General features: G+C 43.6%; 1 protein-coding gene across 10 annotated transcripts in view; it reads right to left on the minus strand.

The window, feature by feature from the left end:
* LOC134351553 (suppressor of tumorigenicity 7 protein homolog) overlaps positions 1-21,248 on the minus strand; it is a 209,031-nt gene that overhangs the window by 156,517 nt on the left and 31,266 nt on the right. Inside the window, exon 1 of one of the 10 annotated variants that reach the window (XM_063057850.1) lies at positions 10,395-10,429. The exons of 7 other annotated variants lie outside the window; for them this stretch is intronic. In XM_063057850.1, coding sequence (XP_062913920.1) covers positions 10,395-10,413 — 19 coding nt within the window. In that variant the 5' untranslated portion in view covers positions 10,414-10,429. Of the gene's footprint in view, positions 1-9,882; positions 9,903-10,394; positions 10,430-21,248 lie in introns of those variants that run through there. 2 more of the 10 variants (XM_063057848.1, XM_063057849.1) reach the window with 2 other exon arrangements.

Genomic DNA, 21,248 nt, shown 5'->3' on the forward strand with positions numbered 1-21,248 from the left:
GTGCTGGAAGCGCATTTACCTGCGCAAGGTTAACATATCGTTTCAACTGCATTGCTGAATTTTCTACGACATGTGACATCAAAACAAACTTGCAATAGTTCTGATATCATCAGCTAATCGCTTTGCATACTTTCAGTAGACATCAGCTGCATTCGCTAGCCTCCTTCCCAATACAACGAACACAACAACCTACACTCACTGGCCACTTTATTAGGTATTCCTGTACATCGGCTTGCTAATACAAGTATCTAAACAGCCAATCATGTGGCAGCAACGTAATGCATAAAAAAATGCAGGCATGGTCAAGAGGTTCAGTTGTTGTTCAGACTAAATATCAGAATGGGGAAGAAATGCGATCTCAGTGACTTTGACCGTGTTGGTGCCAAACAGGGTGGCTTGAGTAGCTCAGAAACTGTTGATCTCCTGGGATTTTCACGCACAACAGTCTCTAGAGTTTACAGAGAAGGGTGCGAAAAGCGTAAAAACCATCCAGTGAGCAGCAGATCTGTGGACAAAAACACCTTTTTTAATGAGAGAGGTCAGAGGAAAATGGCCAGACTGGATCAAGCTGACAGGAAGGTAGGTGACAGTAACCAGGCATTATAACAATGGCAAATGAGAAAACCTGCAGATTCTGGAAATCCGAGCAACACACACAAAATGCTGGAGGAACTCAGCAGGCCAGGCAGCATCCATGGAAAAAAAATGCACAGTCGACGTTTGGGGCCGAAACCCTTTAGCAGGATTGGAAAAAAACGCCGAGGAGTAGATTTGAAAGGTGGTGGGGGGACAGAGAAACACCAGGTGATAGGTGAAACTTGGAACGGGAGGGATGAAGCAAAGAGCTAGGAAGTTGATTGTTGAAAGAGACAGAAGGCCATGGAAGAAAGCAAAAAAAGGAGGCGGGGGAGGGGCACCAGAGGGAGGCAATGGGCAGGCAAGGAGATAACATGAGAGAGGGAGAAGGAGATGGGGAGGCTTGAGAAATCGATGTTCATGCCATCAGGTTGGAGGCTACCCAAACGGAATATAAGGTGTTGTTCCTCCAACCCAAGTGCCTTATCACGACAGTGGAGGAGGCCATGGATGGACATATCGGAATGGGAATGGGAAGTTGAATTAAAATGGGTGGCCACTGGGAGATCCCACTTGTTCTGGCGGATGAAGCATAGATGCTTAGTGAAGCGGTCTCCCAATCTACGTCAGGTCTCACTGATATACAGGAGGTCACACCGAGAGCACCGAACACAGTATATAATCCCAACAGACTCACAGGCGAAGAGCCACCTCACCTGGAAGAACTGCTTGGGCCCCTGAATGGTAGTAAGGGAGGAGGCGTAGGGGCAGGTGTAGCATTTGTTCTGCTTGCAAGGATAAGTGCCAGGAGGGAGATCAGTGGGGAGGGACGAATGGACAAGGGAGTCGCGTAGGGAGCAATCCTTTTGGAAAGCAGAAAGTGGGGGGGAAGGGGGAGAGGGAAAGATGTTTGGTGATGTGATCCAGTTGGAGGTAGCGGAAGTTTCAGAGATATATGTGCTGGATGTGGAGGCTGGTGGGATGGTAGGTGAGGAACCCCACCCCAGAAGGGTGGCAGGAGAATGGGGTAAAAGCAGACGTGTGTAAAATGGAAGAGATGCGACTGAGGGCAGCATTGATGCTAGAGGAAGGGAAGCCCCTTTCTTTGAAAAAGGAGGACACCTCCTTCGTTCGAGAATGAAAAGCCTCATTATGAGAGCAGATGCGGTGGAGACGGAGGAATTGAGAGAAGGGTAAGGCGCTTTTACAAATAGCAGGGTGGGACGAGGTATAGTCCAGGTAGCTAACAGTGGTGTGCAGAAAAGCATCTTTGAATTCACAACACGTCAAACCTTGAAGTGGATGGACTGCAGATGCAGAAGACCACGAACATACACTCAGCAGCCACTTATCAGGCACAGGAGGTACCTAATCAAATCGCCACTGATAGTATGATACAAATATGCACTGGAGCACCCGGCCCTAATGGAGCAAGCAAGAGACATATTATGCCCGACAATTACTGCTGCACAGCTGAGTTTCCGTGGCTTCCAGCAGATTGTCTGTTGCTCCTATGGCCTCCAACTTTTTTTTAACACTCGTACATTAACTGCTCAGCTATGTCTATTTTCATGCTTGTTTTCACAAGTTAATTTAAATGTCCAAGTGATAGCAGGTTGTGAAAGAAAAGCATCTATACTCCACTGTTCCAAAAATCTCCACAGCATTAATAATAGAAACAATGTTTAATTTCTAGCACACACCGACCATAGCCCAAAACCCATTCACTTTAAATTTTGCCCACAGCTTGCACCTATGAACAAAATCAATAAGATTTTTAGCTTTGAAATTATCTTCTAATTTTTCTACCCAGCTGCTGAATTAATTGGAGTTTTTGCATGTTACTTACTTTCAATACAACCTTTCAATTGAACCCATAAACACTACCTCACTTTTTTATAAAATTATTCTTGTTTGTCCTACTTTAATCTAACTATGTTTTATATATATATATATATATATATATATATATATATATGTATATATTTAAAATTAAAGGCATCCGCTAGTCTTGCGAGACCATGGATCTGCGCCTGGAAAGTCTTCACTCTCCAGGACCCAGGCCTGGGCAAGGTTGCATACACACACACACGCGCGTGTTTATTTATAAATATTAGATTTATTTTATTTATTTTTCTTTCCATATTATCATGCACTGCATTGTACTGCCACTAAGTTAACAAGTTTCATGACACATGCCGGTGATAATACACCTGATTCTGATTCTAATATGACGAAGGAGCACACATCTCTGGGAGAGAGAAAAAAATCAGCCAGAAGCAGCCGTCACCGGGACCCGTACAAGACTTGCAACTCTACCTAGTAATGCACGTCCTCCGAACTGACACCACGAAGATAGTCAGGAGAATTGAAAACAAAATAGAAAATGCTGGGGACACTCAGTTGTGGCTTGTAAAGATTGAATAAATGTGGCTTCAGTGTAAAAGCACTGAAGGATATGAAACCACAATACTGTTCCCAGAAACAAGGAAGACATGTTGCCATGGTGGATCAATACACAGGAATACCTTCCGCAGTCTACTCAAGACAAGGAAAGTAAAGCAAAAAGCCAACGGGGCATTGATAACGTCACCATAGTTTGTCCCAGAATACAACTGTGGACCTTGTGAGGGTCGTGAGAGTGTGGAACAAATTGCCAGTGCGAGTCGGTGCATGCAAGCTCAGTTTTGATGTTTAGGAGAAGTCTGGATAGGTACATGGATGGCAGAGGTATGGAGGGCTATGGCCCCAGTGTGGGTTGATGGGAGTAGGCAGTTTAGATGGCTCAGCACAGACTAGACGGACCAAAGGGCCTGTTTCTGTGCTGTACTTCTTTGTGACTCCATAACAACTCATTTTCAATCATTACTGGTCTCACATCCTTAGGTAAAGGTAGAATCACCCGCAAGTGTTAATTAATTGTTCTTTGTTAATATGCTTCACATTGATGCCCTAGCAGAGAGGATCTAACACCTTCAAAATATTACCTGGATAAAAGACTTGGTTCACTTTCAGCAGCATGGCTATAAAGATATTTATTGAACACAACAGAAGATGTTAGCATTGCCAATATTGGTACTCATCCATATTTTTGCAAGTTAAGATTTTACTTAAGTGTGTTATTCCCCCTGCAAATTACCTGTAAATTATGTAATGCAGTGATTAGTGCATTTTTAATTCAACTTTCTTTGACAGCAACTGGATTAAGCAAATTTAACCCATCTGATTTTTAAAAGTAGGGGTGTTCAATTCTCACCTGAGCCAGATTCTGTGAATATATTAAAGAAGTGCCAGAAATTGGGATAATTTCCAGCACAGTAAGTGCCATTTCATACACAAAGTAACTGCCACCGTACGCTCTTAAGAGCAGGGTGTTCCTAGCAACACATGTACTAAACGCTTCAGAACAGATGTGATTCTTGGCTCAGAGACGACCATTGCATCAGTAAATTTGCCATTGATTTAAAGATTGATTAAGAAGCTGGCTTTCACGGAGACTTTTCCGGCGTGGTCAATGGCAGCCTTGTTTATCAAAGCAGCTGTTGCTCAAATTGATCTATCCTGCAACAGCGTGGAAGAACAATAACGCCCCTTCAGGCGTTCAGACTAAAAGCTGATGACCTATTAGATTGACGTTATTTCCAGCTGCATGCCACTTTAAGGATCTCTTCATGCCATACATGAGAATACTTCTTGCTTCAGTGGAAACACGCTGCATAAAATAAACTTCTGGTGCAGGAACGTGAGAAGTAATCAGTTGAAATGAAATGTCTGAATAGGACCTATGTTCACCAATGGACACATTTTGATTTCTAAGCTCACAGCTTGTTTCACAGCAAAAATCTGGGAACAAATGGTTTCTATATACATTCTTCCATGACTCGCCAAAAGAGCCAGCTGGATAACAGGCTGTGCAGCTGCATTACAGAGGCCAGAAAGAACTCTTAAACTAAAATTTACCCAGATACACGTAGGTCACAAATCAAATCAAGTACTACGTAATTTGACTCAGTTAGACCACAAGATCGTAAGACATAAGAGCAGTATTAGGTTAATCGGCCTACTGCGTCTTCTCCGCTATTTCATCATGGCTAAGTAAAAACGCAGAACATAGGACATAGAGTACAGCATAGGAACAGGCCATTCAGCCCACAATGTTGTGTCAAACCAGCTAAAAAGCAAATCAAAAACACCCACTCATCCCTCCTACCTACACTACATCCTTATCCCTTCACCTTCCTCGCATTCAAATGCCAATCTAAATGGTTCTTAAAAGCCTCGAATATATTTGCCTCTACCACCATACCAGGCGTGCATTCCAGGCATCCATGACTCTCTGAGTAAAACACTTACCCCTCACATCCTTATTGAACCTACCCCCCCCCCAACCCGCTCAGCTTCTATGCATGCCCTCTGATATTACACACTTCAATCCTGGGAAACAGATACTCTCTGTCCACTCTATCTATGGCTCTCATAATCTTGTAGACCTCTATCAGATCTCACCTCAGCTTCCAACGCTCCACAGAAAACAACTCGGATTTATCCGGCAGCATCCTGGTAAACTCTTCTGGACCTTCTAAGAGCCTCAACATCCTGCCACCCCTACTAATCAAGAGCCTATCAATTTTTGCTTTCAATACAAGACCAGAAGACCATAAGGTGTAGGAGCAGAATTAGGCCATTTGGCCAATTGAGTCTGTCCCTTTACTTCATCATGGTTGATCCAATTTTCCTCTCAGCCCCAATCTCCCACCTTCTCCGGGTATCCCTTCATGCCTTGGCCAATCAAGCATCTATCAACTTCTGCCTTAAATATACATAAATACTTGGCCTCCACAGCTACCTGTGGCAAAGAATTCCACAGGTTCACCACTCTCTGTCGAAAGAAATTCCTTCTATATCTCCATTCTAAAAGGACGTCCCTTTATTCTCAGGCTGTCCCCTTTGGTCTTAGATTCTCCCACCATAGGAAACATCCTCCCCACATCCACTCTATGAAGGCCTTACATCTTTTTTTCTCCAGTCCTGCTGAAGGGTTTTGGCCCAAATAGCATCTTTTCCATAGATGCTGCCTGGCTTGCTGAGTTCCTCCAGCATTTTGTGTGTGTTGCTTGGATTTCCAGCATCTGCAGATTTCCTCGTGTTTGCCTTTCACCATTCAGTAGGCTTCAATTAGGTCACCCCATATTCTTCTAAGTTCTAATGAATACAGGCCCAGAGTCATCAGACGCTCTTCATATGACAAGCCATTCAATCCTAGAATCATTTTTGTGAAACTCCTTTGAACCCTCTCCAATTTCACCACATCCCTTCTATGACAGGGGGCCCAAACCTGCTCACAATACTCCATGAGGCCTCACCAGTGCTTTATAAAGTCTCAACATTACATGCTTCCTTTTATTCCCACAGCTGCCTGTAAGGAGTTTGTATATTTTCTCCGCAACTGCATGGGTTTCCTCCCACAGTCCAAAGACGTACAGTTGGTAGGTTAATCAGTCAATGTAAATTGTCATGTGATTAGGCTAGGATTAAATCGGGGGTTATTGGACAGTGTGGCTTGAAGGACTATATCTCAATAAATAAATATTCTAGACCTCTTGAAATGAATGCTAGCAAGTTTATCTACCTTATTCTGTATACTGCACACATTCCAATGTAACACCCTCAGTTCTGTACAGGCAGTCCCCGGATTACGAACGAGTTCCGTTCCTGAGTCCGTCTTTAAGTCGGATTTGTACGTAAATCGGAACAGGTACATCCGGTATTATTTAGCGTCAGTTAGTCAAATGTTTGTCTTAGTATATAGTATATATCTTACTTTTCTATGCATATAAAACACTTAAGAAACATATGTATTTCAATAATTAAATCAGTGTGTTGCTTAGTAATAATTGTAGCTTTCACTGGGGCAGGGAGTTTCACATGCTCCATTATTCTCACTTTATCCTTTAAAATTGTTCCGATTGTTGACCAGCTGTAGCTTAACGCTTCTCCAATGACCGATGGCATTTCACCTCTTTCCGATTGCTTTATTATTTCCACTTTATTTTCAATCGTGATCGTTTTCCGTCAACGGAACAGAAACACTGCGGATTCAGCAGCAGCTGCGGGGAGGAGGGTCCTGTGCTCCCCCGGGTCCTAAAGTCCACCCGCACTGAGACAGGTTAAATGGGACAAGTGGGGGCGGTGCTGACTGGGAAGGCGGGGGGAGGGGGGGTGGTCAGGATGAATCTTGCTAAGAAAAATTTAAGCCAATTACAAAGTTACACACTCAACACAGTGTTAACGGCAACGACTTAAAATGGCGGACGGCGTCCTCCTTCCTCCATTCGTATGAGTTGTTCATAAGTCGGACGTTCGTAACTCAGGGACTGCCTGTACTCACCCTTTTCAACTTTGTCCGCCCTTTACATTGCAACTCATCCTGTTGAGTGCAATTTTACCCAATGACTTGGCCTCCACAGCTGTCTGAGATAATGAATTCTGCAGATTTACTACCCACTGCTTAAAGATATTCCACATACAGGCCTACGTCATTACTCCTCGGTCTTCACCTATACGTTTTCCAGGCTCACTCTTGCAAACAGAATAAACTAACGTTGGCCTCCACTACCACCTTCTGACTTTTCGGGTTTACTTCCCCTGTCAAATTAGTTGGCCCGCAAGTTACAGCAGTTGCAAATTACTGATTTGCCTGAGGAAGGGTAAAATGAGAAAGCAAGGCAAGATAGGATTAGAAAAGTTGAGTTACTGAGCATATCATAATCAGAATCAGACTCGATATCACTGGCATATGTCGTGAAATTTGTTGATTTGTGGCAGCAATTCAATGCAATACATAATAATAGGAAAAAACTGGCAGCAATGAGAACAAGGCATGATCTGGGTGATGACCTTATTGATGGACGCCGCCTTTTAGAGCAAATTGCCCCTTGAGGATGTCCTGGATACTATGGAGACTAGTGCCCATGATGGAGCTGACTAAGTTTACAACTCTCTGCAGTTTACTTTGATCCTGTGCAGTAGACACTCCTTACCAGATGGTGATGCAGCCAGTTAGAATGCTCTCCATGGTACATGGTAGAGGGATTTGCGAGTGTTTTCGGTTACATCCAAATATTCAATCACTAATTCATATTTTCTATTGATGCAGAATGAGGCCATTCAGCCCAATGACTCTATACTGGCTCTCGGATCAATTTCACAATCTAAATTTCCCACTAATTTCCCCGTAACCAATTTTCCTTCTCATGCCCTTCAGCTCTACCCTGATTCCTCTGCTATCCACCAACACTGGGGACATTTACAGGAACTAACTGACCCACCCAAACGGTACATGCCTGGTACGTGTGAGGAAACCAGAGTATCCAGGGATAAGCCCAGGTCATAGGGCAAAGCCACGGTAGCATAGCAACTAGCGCAACGCTATTACAGCTCAGAGCATCGGGGTTCGGAGTTCAATCCCAGCATCCTCTATAAGGAGTCTCTGAACGTCCTCGTCACCCGGTTCGGATACGGCCCAAGTGCAGAGTGAGAGACACTGAAGCGGGTCGATAGTTCACAGACTTTAATGCAAACAATGTTAAGGGGAAAAGAAAACGATAAATGCTCGGCCAAACAGGGCCATTAACTAAAACTTGCAAATGGGAAACAAAGTCTATAGTGTGGCTGAAAAGATCAACTAAATATGAAACAAATACCGCGAGTCTTCAGAGTCAGTTGACTTGACAGTCCAATTTCTCAGGCAAGGCCAAATGCAAACAGGCAGCGAAGTGTTGCGGTGCTGTTTCCAAGTCTCGACAAGCACTACGACGACAAGTATGGAGTTAAATACTATCACAATGAAGTAATAATTAGCTGACACGTGCAGATTCACAAGCGCAACTGCTGTATCTACTGCCCTGCTGAATCCGTAGTTGTGACAGTCCTTCCCGTGGAATGCGTGGGTTTTCTTTGGTGCCTCCCGTTTCCTCTCATCTTCTAAAGACATACCAAGTAGGTTAATTGGTCATTGTAAACTGTTCCGTGATTAGGTTAGGGTTCAAAGTATATTTGTTATCAAAGTACGTATACATTATACAACCTTGAGATTTGTCTCCCTAGAGGCTGCCACAAAACAAAGAAACCCCAAAAGAAGCCATTAAGATAAATTGTCAAATACCCAGTGTGCAGAGAGAAAAAAAGTTGTGCAAACAATAATAGCAAGCAAATAGCTTTCAGAACTTGACGAACTGAACGAAAGACCGGAAGTCAGGTATCACTGCAGGCAGAGCAGACCACAGCCTCAGTTCAGTGCAGAGCTGAGTAAACATCACACAGCAGCGAGCAGAACAGGCCCGTCCTTCGCCTCAGATCCCGACACCCTGACCTTCACAACCTAGCCCAGCGCTTAAATCATCCAAATATTGGGTCGTTCCTTGCTCTCGGACAGCTCTGGGACCTGGACACCACCACCACAATTCAGCCCGTACCCGACCTTTCCAATTCGGTCTGGCACTTAAATCGAACAGACATCGGGGTTGCTCCTCCTCCTGCCTCCAGTCCCTTAGCCTCGCCTCTGCACACCTCTCTACTGTTAGCGGTGATCATTACTAATAAAGTGTTATTAATAAGGTGTTCAGTAGCTTTCTTTGTTTTGTATTTGGCCACCGATAAGTAATCTCTGGGCATCACCAAAACGATATTAAAACAGGGTTATTAGGAGTTGTTAAGCAGTGCAGTTCAAAGGGCTGGAAGGCCCAATTCCGCACTGTATCTCTAAATAACTAAACAGACAGATGGATAAAAAGATAGATAAATTAATAAATAGATAGCTAGATTGACAAATGAATAATAAGGAGAACCCTACACAGATTGCACCTCCAGGTCAGGGTCAAACCGACACTTGTTGTGCCATTGTTCTACCTTACCCAAGTCTCAGATGGTTGTGAATTTTATAGGTTATCTAAAACATTTTCCTTCTTTGTATTATGGGACAACCAAGAGAATGTGAAATATTGGCATATTTGCTTGTCTTGGGATAGAGCTGTGTCCCTCGACCGAGGTTTAATGTCAATGCTACGGCTGTTAATCTGCTGACTCACCCATCTGCCACAAGCAGAACTTCCCGGTGGCCAAACATCTTAATCCCCAATTCCCATTCCGATGTGTCAATCGACGGCCTCCTGTTGTGCCAAAATCTGGTCACCCTCAGGGTGGAGAAGCAACACCTTATATTCAATCTGATGGTATGAATATCAATTTCTCCTTCCGGTGAATACATTCCCACCCCTCCTCCATTCCCCACCTTTTACTTCTTCTCACCTGCCTATTACTTCCCCTTGGTCTCTTCCTTCTTCCCTTTCTACTATTGCCCATTCTCCTCTCCCATCAGATTCTTTCTTCTCCAGCCCTTGACCTTTCCCACCCACCCGGCTTCACCTATCACTTTCCAGCGAGCCTCTTTCCCCTCCCCCCACTTTTATTCTGGCGTCTTCCCCCTTCCTTCTCAGCCCTGAAGAAGGCTCTCAGCCCAAAACGTCGACTGTTTATTCATTTCCGTGGATGCTGCCTGACCTGCTGAGTTCCTTCACCATTTTGTGTGCGTCACCCAGTTAATAGTCCAGTTTTCCACTGGACTTACAAAATGAAAGTAAGCCGATTCATCACACTTAAAGATAGGTCCAGCTATTTTTGAAACTGAAGATACCGCAGTCTGAGATTACGGGCTAATTCTTATTAATATTTAATAAAAATAATTTTAACATGAGAGCTTCTAGAATTATTTATGTCAACAACATTAAGAAACCAGAAAGATGCCTGTCAGCACAACTAACCTTTACAGAAACACAGCATTCCAACAAGTTCATGGATCTGTTTATGGGTAAATCGGAGTGTTTGTAGGTGCCAGTCACATTTCCTTGATCCACATTGTTAAAAAGACACATCCTGTTAGGAAGCTTTAAAGTGAGCATGTTAGTAGAGCAAAAGAATAACAGGAAAATACTGTTAGCCTCTACTGCAAGCAGGACTCTTACAGTATGAGTGAAAAGGTCAGTCTACAACTCTATAGGGCTTGGAGTTCAATGCACAGTTATAGTCTCCTTATCCAGGGAAAGATACGCTTGCTTTACAGTGGGAAGCAACAGGGATTTGTAAAATATTTGGGGATAAAAGAGCTGAAATTGATTCCAGTAAGTCATGTTCTCCGGAGCACAGAAGAGAATCCTACAGAAGCATATGAAATGCTTAAAGGTGGATGTTGAAGGATATTTACAATTGGAGATCAAAGACTTGAAACCAAGCATTCACCACTTACATACAAGTAAGTGAATCAGGAGGCCACTCAGATCACTGAAACTGCTACATCTCTATATTACTGTGGCTGGTCTACCGCAACTCATCTTGAAATTCGAGTCCACCTACAGCCACCTTTACTTAGCAAGAATCTCACTACTTCTGCCTTAAAAATGTTCAAAGAACCTGTTTCAGCCCCCCTGCAATGAAGGGCGTTCCAAAGGTCCATGAAAGAAAAAAAAATTGTGCTTCTGCTGTAAATGGTCAAGGACTTATACTTTAACAGTGATCCCTAATTCTAGAGTCCGCCACAAGAGCCAACATCCTCTGCTCCCTGTCAAGCACCCTCAGATCTTATATGTTTCAATCAACTTCCGTCCAACCCCTCCAAACTCCCAACAGATACAAGCCTAGCTAGTTTATTCTTTCCTCATAAATCAACCTAACCATTCTGGAGATTAGACAAATAACCAGTCTCTCAACAGCTTTTGATGCATTTACTGTATATCCTTACTTAAGTAATACCAAATACATCACACTGCGATAAAGGGAGAACTTCCGTCAGAATTTACTTCAGGGCTTTAGAAAATCTGTCAAACAGAACTCAATAGTGAAACTATAACAAAGGCAGTAAACACTTCCACTATACCCATATTAACTTATTCTTTTGGCACATAGCAAGGTCTGAAACTGACCAGGAAAATTTACAAAGAAAATAGGAACTAGAATGACAAATTTTAGAAAACAAATGCACTTAGATTAACACTACCTAGGACAGAAGGAGGAAGAAGAATAACAGACATAAAAAAATTCATAATAGATAAAACTTCTAAGGATATATTTTCATCAACAAAAACAGGATACAGCACTCGAAGCAAACATATGAAATTCTGATAAGAAGTACATTAAGAAGTACATACTACTAAAGTTAAATGAAAGCACAATCGAGAATACTGAAGATTATGCTTTTCTCAATTGCTAGGAACTTTCGGACTACTCTCTTGGCGTTTAGCATCGTGGCTTTCTGGAGATATACATAAATATTGCTGTGTAGTTTGATGCTATTGTTTAATGCTATTGTGTAGTAACTTTGGGATGATACCAGTTGCAGATATTACTATTGGGACAATGTATACCCTGTTCATGTTCCATAGTCTTTCAATTTCCTCTTTCCATTCAGCGTACTTCTGGTGTTTTTCACATTGATTTCTGTATGTTACGTGTGTTTGGAATGGCTATACTGTAGAAGCTATCACTAAAGAAAAAGTTAACCAATGGAAGACCATGACCGTCCATGGAAGACATCCTCATGATCTGAGCAGACTAGATGCCAACAAGGAAGCTTCAAGTGCCTGGTTCAGAGATGGGGACCTTTTCCCAGAAACAGAAGGGTTCCTTGTGGCATTACAGGACCAGGTGGTTTACGCAAAAAAAAAATCAAAAATACATAATAAAATACCAATGAATTCAAGATGATAAATGTAGAAAATGCCAAGGAACAGCAGAAACAATCCAACACATTCAGGATCCTGCAGCAGATTAAACAATCTGATTACTTACACAGGCACAATCAAGTGGCAAACATTATTTGCCAAAACCTTGCTTTAAAATAAAAACTCATAAAAGACACCATGCCTTACTATAAATACAAGCCTGATCCAGTTTTAGAGTCAGAGTACCACAGATTATCTTATGACCGATCTGTTATTCCAGATAGGACAATCCATAATAACCATCCAGATACAGTATACAGGCAAAAAGAACTTAATAGATACAGTCATTCCAAACACACATAGCACACAGAAATCAATGTGAAAAACATCAGAAATATGCTGAACTAAAAGAGAAAATTGAAAGACGTTGGAACATGAACAGGGTACACATTGTCCCAATAGTAACATCTACAACTGGTATCATCCCAAAGTCACAACACAATAGTATTAAACAATTAGGGCTACACAGCAATATTTATGCGAATCTGCATAGAGCCACAATATTCAGCACCACTAGAATAGTCTGAAAGTTCATAAACACATCAGTATGCTTGGCTATACCACTACCTCAGATTTTACCAGATTGAGCTGAGAAAAAAATAAAAATACAACAAGAAATAATAATAATAATAAATAAATAAATAAACAAACAAACAAACAAACAATACATATTGAGAACAAAAGAGTCCTTGATAATGAGTCTAATTCAGTGGGAATAGTTCAGTGATGGAGTGAAGTTGAGCGAAGTTATCCCTTCTGGTTCGAGTCTGATGGTTAAGGGGTAATAACTGTTCCTGAACCTGGTGGTGTGAGTCCTGAGGCTCCTGTACCTCCTTGCTGATGGCAGCAGTGAGAAGAGAGTATGGCCTGGACAGTGGGTACCTTGATGATGGATGCTGCTTTCCTGTGACAGTGCTCCTTGTAGATGTGCTCAGTGTTGGTGAGGGCTTTATCTGTGATGGACTGGGCCGAATTCACTACTTTTTGTAGGCTTTTCTCTACAAGGGTATTGATGTTCCAATACCAGAATGTGCTCCAACCAGTGAATATACTCTCTACCACACATCTATCAAAATTTTAGACAACATGCCTGTTGTAATGTAAGCATTATTAAAAGTAAGTTAATACTAATTAGGATAAGGGGGGGGTTTACTTCTGTTCTTTTTACTTCTGGTGTGCTTTGTATATAGTGTTCCTGCCATACCTTACGGGTTCTGAAAGTCTCTGTATATACATAATGGTTTTGACGTTCGAGATAAAGTGGTTTCTTTGGGCATGCAGTTGTCGAGTATGCCTTTTTTCGAAGTAGAAGTTACTACATATTTTTGGTGATGAGGTAAACTGGCTTTGTGGACGTGTCGGCACGGTTCGAACGGGAGCAGTAGCGCCGATAAGGGCCTCACGTTCAGATGGCTACGTCTGGAACTATCATTGAATTTGTGGAGGTAACGGAGGACTGGCCGGAGTATGAGGAATGGTTGGGACACTTTTTCTGTGCTAATGGAATTACTGAGGAGGCTAAGAAGCACTCTATTCTCCTGAGTGTGTGTGGAGCAAAGACTTATAAGCTAATAAGGAATTTAGCCACACTGTGGAAACCGGGGGACATTCCATATGACGAAATGATCAAGCTCGTGGGGAACCACTACAATCCAAACCCTTCTGTAATAGTTCAACAGTGTAAGTTTCACTGCCGTTTCAGGAACCCAGTTCAGTCTGTGGCCAATTTTGTGGCCGAGCTTCGGCAGCTGTTGGAGCATTGTGATTTTGGAGCAGTGTTGGATGACGTGCTCTGTGTTAGATTGGTATGCAGCATTAATAATGACGGCATACAACGCCCCCATGGAGATGGCTGCTAATAATGTCAAGGATATCCAGAAAGGACATGGGGGGGGGGTGGTTGCAATCTGCGGCAGTGCACCAAGTCAGGAGGGAGACTGGTAAACAGGCAAAGCGGGTGGAATGTTTCCAGTGTGGAGGGACGCACTATGCAAATGACTGCAAATTCAGAGACGCTGTCTGCCATGCTTGTAGCGAAAAGGGACACTGAGCTAAAAAGTGCAGGAGTTCAAAGGGTAAGATTAAGCCTGGGCAGGGGAAAGCTCTACAGACTCAGGCAGCCACACACCATCTAGAAGAAGCAGATGAAGAGGCAGCGTGTGCCTACAACATGTTTGCAGTGGAAACAGATGAGGAACCACCTGAACCATATTATGCCACAGTCACTGTCAGGGGAAAGGACATTAAGTTTGAGATTGATTCAGGGGCTACTGCATCGGTCATTAGTGAGGAGACCTACAGGAGGACATGGGGGTCTAACCTGCCTCCCATTAGACCGTCAAAGCTCAAACTTAGGACCTGTATGGGGCAGCCCATACTTAATTTAGGGGTGTTATATGTGGATATTTCAGCCGGGGGTCAGAAGGCTGAAGCCATGCTAGTGATAGCTAAGGGCAGGGGGCCCAGTCTTTTGGGTCATGATTGGCTTCGCAAAATCCGACTAAACTGGCATGAAATTAAGTATGCACACACGATGGAGGACATTTTGCAGCGGTATGGTAATGTTTTCAGGGACGAGCTGGGCACATTGAAGGGCCTGACAGTGAAACTCCATGTTGACCCTGAGGCTATACCACGTTTTTTTAAGCCAGGCCGGTGCCCTATGCCATGAAAGGCAAAGTCGAGGAGGAGCTGGAACATTTACAGAGGCTGGGCACTATTGAGCCCCTCCAGTTTTCGAGGTGGGCGGCTCCCATTGTTCCAGTTTTGAAGGCAGACAAAACGGTGAGGATATGTGGAGATTATAAGTTTACAGTGAATCAGGTCTCTAGGCTGGAGGAGTACCCATTGCCACGAGTGGATGACCTGTTTGCGACCCTGTCAGGGGGTAAGCTGTTCACAAAGCTGGACATGAGTCACGCCTACCAACAGCTGCTGCTCGACGAGGATTCAAAGGAGTACGTCACAATCAATACGCACAAGGGATTACTCAAGTACAATCGCCTGGTGTTTGGAGTGGCGTCTAGCCCTGCCATTTTCCAAAGGACAATGGACATTTTGCTGCAGGGTTTCCGCATGTAGCAGTGTAACTTGATGATATTTTGATCACTGGGGCTACGGAGGTGGAGCATCTGGCTAATTTAGAACGGGTGCTGAAGAGGCTCTCAGATGCCGGGCTGTGGTTGAAACGCGGAAAATGTGTGTTCCTGGCATCGAGTGTGAGTTACCTGGGACACAAGATCACAGCTGAGGGGCTTTGTCCTGTGGAGGACAATGTGAGATCTATTAAGGAGGTCCCAAACCCTAAGACCGTCACGGAACTCAGATCATTTTTGGGCATGGTGAATTATTCTGGCAAGTTTCTTCCTGACCTCTCAAGGGTTTTGACCCTACTGTATAAGCTGCTTCACAATGACACTAAGTGGCAGTGGAGTGAAGAGCAGGAGGAAGCTTTCAAGGAAGTGAAAGAACTCCTCCTCTCAGCGAAGCTGCTTGTTCACTATGACCCAGACAAGGAGATCACCCTTGCATACGATGCCTCGCCCTATGGAGTCGGGGCAATTCTCTCACATGTAATGGAGGACCTTTCAGAGAAGCCTATTGGTTTTGCTTCACGTACCCTGACAGCTGCTGAGAAGGGATATTCACAGCTAGACAAAGAAGGTCTGGCTATTGTTTTTGCGGTCAAACGTTTTCATCAGTACCTTTATGGACGCGTATTTACAATTTATATGGACCTTAAACCACTGATGAGCCTGTTCAGTGAGACTAGATGCATCCCACTGCTAGCCTCAGCCAGGATACAGTGTTGGGTTCTTACATTGTCAGCCTACCGGTACACTATAGTGTACAGGGCAGGTGGGAATAATGCAAATGCTGATGCACTGAGTCCACTACCTTTACCTGAGACACCTGTTGCTACATATGTGCCTCCAGAGACTGTGTTTTCATTGGAGAGGCTGTCAGAGACACCTGAAAAGGCAATCCAGATCAGGCAGTGGACAGAGAGGGACCCAGTCCTGTCCCAAGTCAAGATTTCTCTTTTACAAGGTTGACCCAGAGTCGTGGAAAGAGAGGAACTGGGGCCTTATGCCAAACGCAAGACAGAACTCAGTCTGCAGGATGGCTGCATTTTCTGAGGGTGAGGGTCATCGTGCCTCCCCCTGGCCATTCACAGATTGTGGAGGAAATTCATGAGACTCATCCAGGGGTGTCTCGAATGAAAAGCCTTGCAAGATCCTACGTTTGGTGGCCAAGAATGGATCAGGATCTGGAGAACAAGGTAAAATCATGCACACAATGTCAGACTAATCAGAATATGCCACCACCAGCTCCTTTGCACCCATGGGAGTGGCCAGACCACCCCTGGTCTAGGCTACATTTGGACTTTGCTGGCCCTTTTATGGGGCAGATGTTTCTTGTAATGGTAGATGCGCATTCTAAATGGATTGAAGCTCACATCATGAGTAACATCACAGCCCCCTCAACCATTGACAAACTCAGGCAAGTGTTTGCAGTCTATAGGTTGCCTAACACTCTGGTCACTGATAATGGCCTGATGTTCACCAGTGAGCTGTTCAGTGAGTTCATGCAGCAGAATGGCATTCATCACATTCGGACGGCCCCTTTCCACCCAGCCTCCAATGGTTTGGCTGAGCGGGCTGTTCAGACAGTGAAGGAAGGCCTGAAGCAGATGACAGGGTTTCAAGTTTCCTGTTTAAATACCGCCTCACGCCACAGACTACGACTGCCCGCACTCCAGCAGAGATGCAAATGGGGCGTAGGTCCAAGTCAAGATTGGACCTGCTGCACCCGGACATGAAGGCAAAAGTGAGACAGACTACTGCGGAAGCATGTCCACCAGTGACTTTGCCAGAGGGTGAGATGCTGGCAGAGGGGTTGGGGTCCCCTGAGAAGGATGGACATTCTCACACAGACACACAGACCCCTCTCATGCCCCCAACACCAGACCCACCCAAAACACCATCACCAGCGGTGCCTGCTGGATCACCAGGGGTAGTGCGCAGATCACAGCGCACTCGTAAACCTCCTGACAGGCTGAATCTTTGACGGGACAGTTTTTTTTGTTGAATCTGTCATGTTTTCCAGGTGTTTTGTGTTGAAAAGCTGTTGCCGAGATACTAGTTTAAGTTTTCAGGGGTACGCAAGTTAATAACACCACTGTTTTTATTTCCTAGTCTTTTACATTTGGGGAATGTTGGATTTTAAAGGGGGAGAAGTGTTGTAATGTGAGCATTATTAAAAATAAGTTAATACTAATTAGGATAATGGGGGGTTTACTTCCTTCCTTTTTACTTCCGGTGTGCTTTGTATATAGTGTTCCTGCCATGCTGTACAGGTTATGAAAGCCTCTGTATATACCTATCGGTTTTGATGTTCGAGATCAACGTTTATGTTTCTTTGGGCATGAAGTTGTTGAGTGTGCCTTTTTCAAAGCAGAAGTTACTACGATGCTGAATCTTCACAAACTTCTAAGAAAGTAGAGGCTTTCTTCATAATAGCACTTACGTACTGGGCCCCAGGACAGATCTTCTGCAATGATAACACCAAGGAATTTAAATTTGCTGATCTTCTCCACCCTTTCATATCAGATACGATTGTGTCTTTTAAAAGACTCCTGCATAGATACATAGAGCTTAGAAAAATAGAGGGCTATGGGTAATCTTAGGTAATTTCTAAAGTAAGGACAAGGGCCTGTATTGTGTTGTAGGTTTTCTATGTTTCTATGTTGCTACCTCTGATTCCCCAATGCAGACTGGCACAGGGACCTGCAGTTTCCTCCTCCTGAAGTCAATAATCATCTCCTTTGGTCTTGCTAACACTGAGTGACAGGTAATTGTTGTGGCACCACTCAGTTTTCAGTCTCCCTCTTTTATGCTGATTCATCATCATCCTTGATTCAGCCAGCGACAGTGGTGTTGTCGGCAGACTTAAATATGGCACTGGAGCTGTGCTTAGCCTCACGGTCACAAGTATAAAGAAAGTAGAGCAGGGGGCTAAGCACACAGCCTTACATACTGTGTACAATTTTGGTCTCCCTGTTATAGGAAAGAGCACAGAGAAGATTTCCCAGGATGCTAGCAGGACTTGAGGGCCTGAGTTATAGGGTAAATTTGGGCAAACTTGGACTTTGTTACTTGGAACATAGGAGACTGAGGTGTTAAAACATCCTTCAGAGGATTTAAAAATGTAAGGGTATAGATAGGGCGAATGTCTATGTCCCCAGAGAATGAAAATTAAACATTAGAGGGCATAGGTAAAGGTGAGAGGTGAAAGATTTAAAAGGCACCTGAGGGGTCAACTTCTTCACATAACTGGAATGAGCTGACAGAGTAAGCGGCTGAGGCAGGTACAATAAGTTAAGTGAGTGGATAGAAAGGATTTCGAGAACAAACATGAGCAAATGGGACTAGCTTGATGGTAAGTATAGTCGGCATAGAGGAGTTGGACCAAGGGGTCTCTTTCCATGCTGCACGACTGAGAGGAGAGCAACAAGTGAATGTGGTAGGGGAAGTTCAGCCACCATCTTACTGAAAGGCAGAGCAGCCTTGGGAGTGCCTTACGACTTGCTCTTGACCCTGCGCCTTATCTTCCTTTGCAAGTACTCCGTGCTAATCAGCTACATATGTTCTATCTCATAATAATGAGGGGATGTAAACAAAAAGCAGAAAATCAAAGAAACACAGAAAATACTGGAAACAAAGGATCCATGTATCAGCATCTGTGGGCAGTCTAATTAGCTGTACAGATAAGTAACTTCCAGAAACTCCTTTCTAAGTTTTCAAAGTGTGCTTAGAGCTTCCTTTAATATGGCCATAGCTGGGAATGCATATAGTTTGTATAAAACAACTCACGTAAATGTTTTGGGTTACTAATTCGATGGCACTTAATTCTCAAACTAATTTGTGAACTAGATTATCTTTCTGTAGCCAGTAATGAATAACAATGATGTGAATTTTTATATGAAGTAACTTAAAACTGGAAATAGAAATTGGAACAGTTCTAGTTTCCTTTCCTCGCTTACATTCATTTTACAGTCCAAACAAATTTCTGAATATCATATAGGATCAGACCCCATCTTTATCAAATGAGAGTCATTCACTTCCTCAAGCATATCTGATAAAGATACAGTTTTAATTGTCACCAGACTCAGCCATGGAACAAATAACAAAAGTATAAATACTGTTTGGCACTTATAATTATAAATAAGTTAAAAACACAGACTAAGAAATAGAGACATTAACACCTAATATCCTGCAGTCCAAAAAGGAGAGGAGCTAACAAATAAAATTAAATAAATGAAATTAATATAGAAATGCTGTTAGATACAACAGATCATATAAAGGACAATACAGGTGAATCTTTCCGATACACAGACTTTTCCCAAAGCACTTAAGAATTCTATTAGTTTCTGATAAAGGATCTTAGTTTAATACACTTTTTCTTTTTAGGCTACTTTTATATTGCCTGATTTTCCATCTTCTCCTATATATCTATGAATTTTTGTCACCCCTTATGGATGGTAGTTTCCCTCAATCTCGGGTCCTCTGCCAGGGACCTGGCAGTTTGAGGGTTCAGCGCAGTTTCCTAGCTGTTCCTAGTAGTGCGCTCTTCTGGACTGAGATCTCAAATGTTGTTCCTGAGATTTGTTGGAGCCACTCTCCCAGTCCAGGTGTCACAGCTCCAAATGCTCCTATCACCAACAGGATTACACTGGCTTTAACCTTCCACATCCTTTCTATCTGCTCTTTCAAGCCCTGGTATTTCCCCGGCTTCTCATATTCTTTCTTCCTGCTGTTACTGTCATTCGGGATTGCCACATCTATTACTACTGCTTTCTTCCGTTCCTTGTCCAGTATTACTATGCCTGGTTGATTGGCCAGTACCTGCTTATCAGTTGTATTTGGAAGTCCCAAATACTCTCGTTATATATAGGAGTGAGAGTGAGAGAGTGAGAGAGAGAAAAAGTAAGTCTTGCAGATGTCACTCTCCTCTGTATTTCAGTGTTAATTACAATGGACACACTACAAAATGTGAAACCTTGGCTCTAAAATAAGAAGTCAGCTCCTACTCCTCAAGTTGCAAGCAGACCAAGTGTCATACCTGCCCCTACACCTCCTCCCTCACTGCCATTCAGGGCCCCAAAAAGTCCTTCCACGTGAGGCGACACTTCACCTGTGCGTTTATTGAGGTCATCTTCTGCATCCGGTGCTCCTGGTGTGGCCTCTTGTATATCGGTGCGAACCGACGTAGATTTGGAGACTGCTTCGCCGAGCACCTACACTCTGTCTGCCAGAAAAGCAGGATTGCCCAGTGGCCACCCACTTTAATTTCACTTCCCATTCCATGCCCTCCTCGACTGCCACAATGAGACCACACTCAGGGTGGAGGAGCAACACCTTATGTTCTGTCTGAGTAGCCTCCAACCTGATGGCATGAACATTGATTTCTTGAACTTCCAGCAATTGTCTTCCTTCTCCTTCACCATTCCCCATTCTCACACCTTTATCTCCTCACCTACCTATCACCTCCCTCCGGTGCTCCTCCCCTTCCCTTTCTTCCTTGGCCTTCTCTCCTCTCCTATCAGATCACCCCTTCTCCAGCCATGTATCTCTTTCTCCAATTGACTCCCCAGCTCTTTACTTCACCCTCCTCCTCTACTGGTTTCACCTATCACCTACCACCTTGTTCTTCTTTCTCTCCTCCCCCTACCTTCTTACTCTGACTTCTAATCCCTTTTTCCCAGTCCTGATGAAGGGTCTCGGGCCGAAATGTCAACCGTTAATTCTTTTCCATAGAAGTTGCTTGGCCTGCAGAGTTCCTCCAGCATTTTGTGTGTGTTGCTTGGATTTCCAGCATCTGCAGACTTCCTCTTGTTTG

This window comes from Mobula hypostoma, chromosome 9 (genome assembly GCF_963921235.1).
Source record: "Mobula hypostoma chromosome 9, sMobHyp1.1, whole genome shotgun sequence".
NCBI classification, from domain to species: Eukaryota; Metazoa; Chordata; class Chondrichthyes; order Myliobatiformes; family Myliobatidae; genus Mobula; species Mobula hypostoma.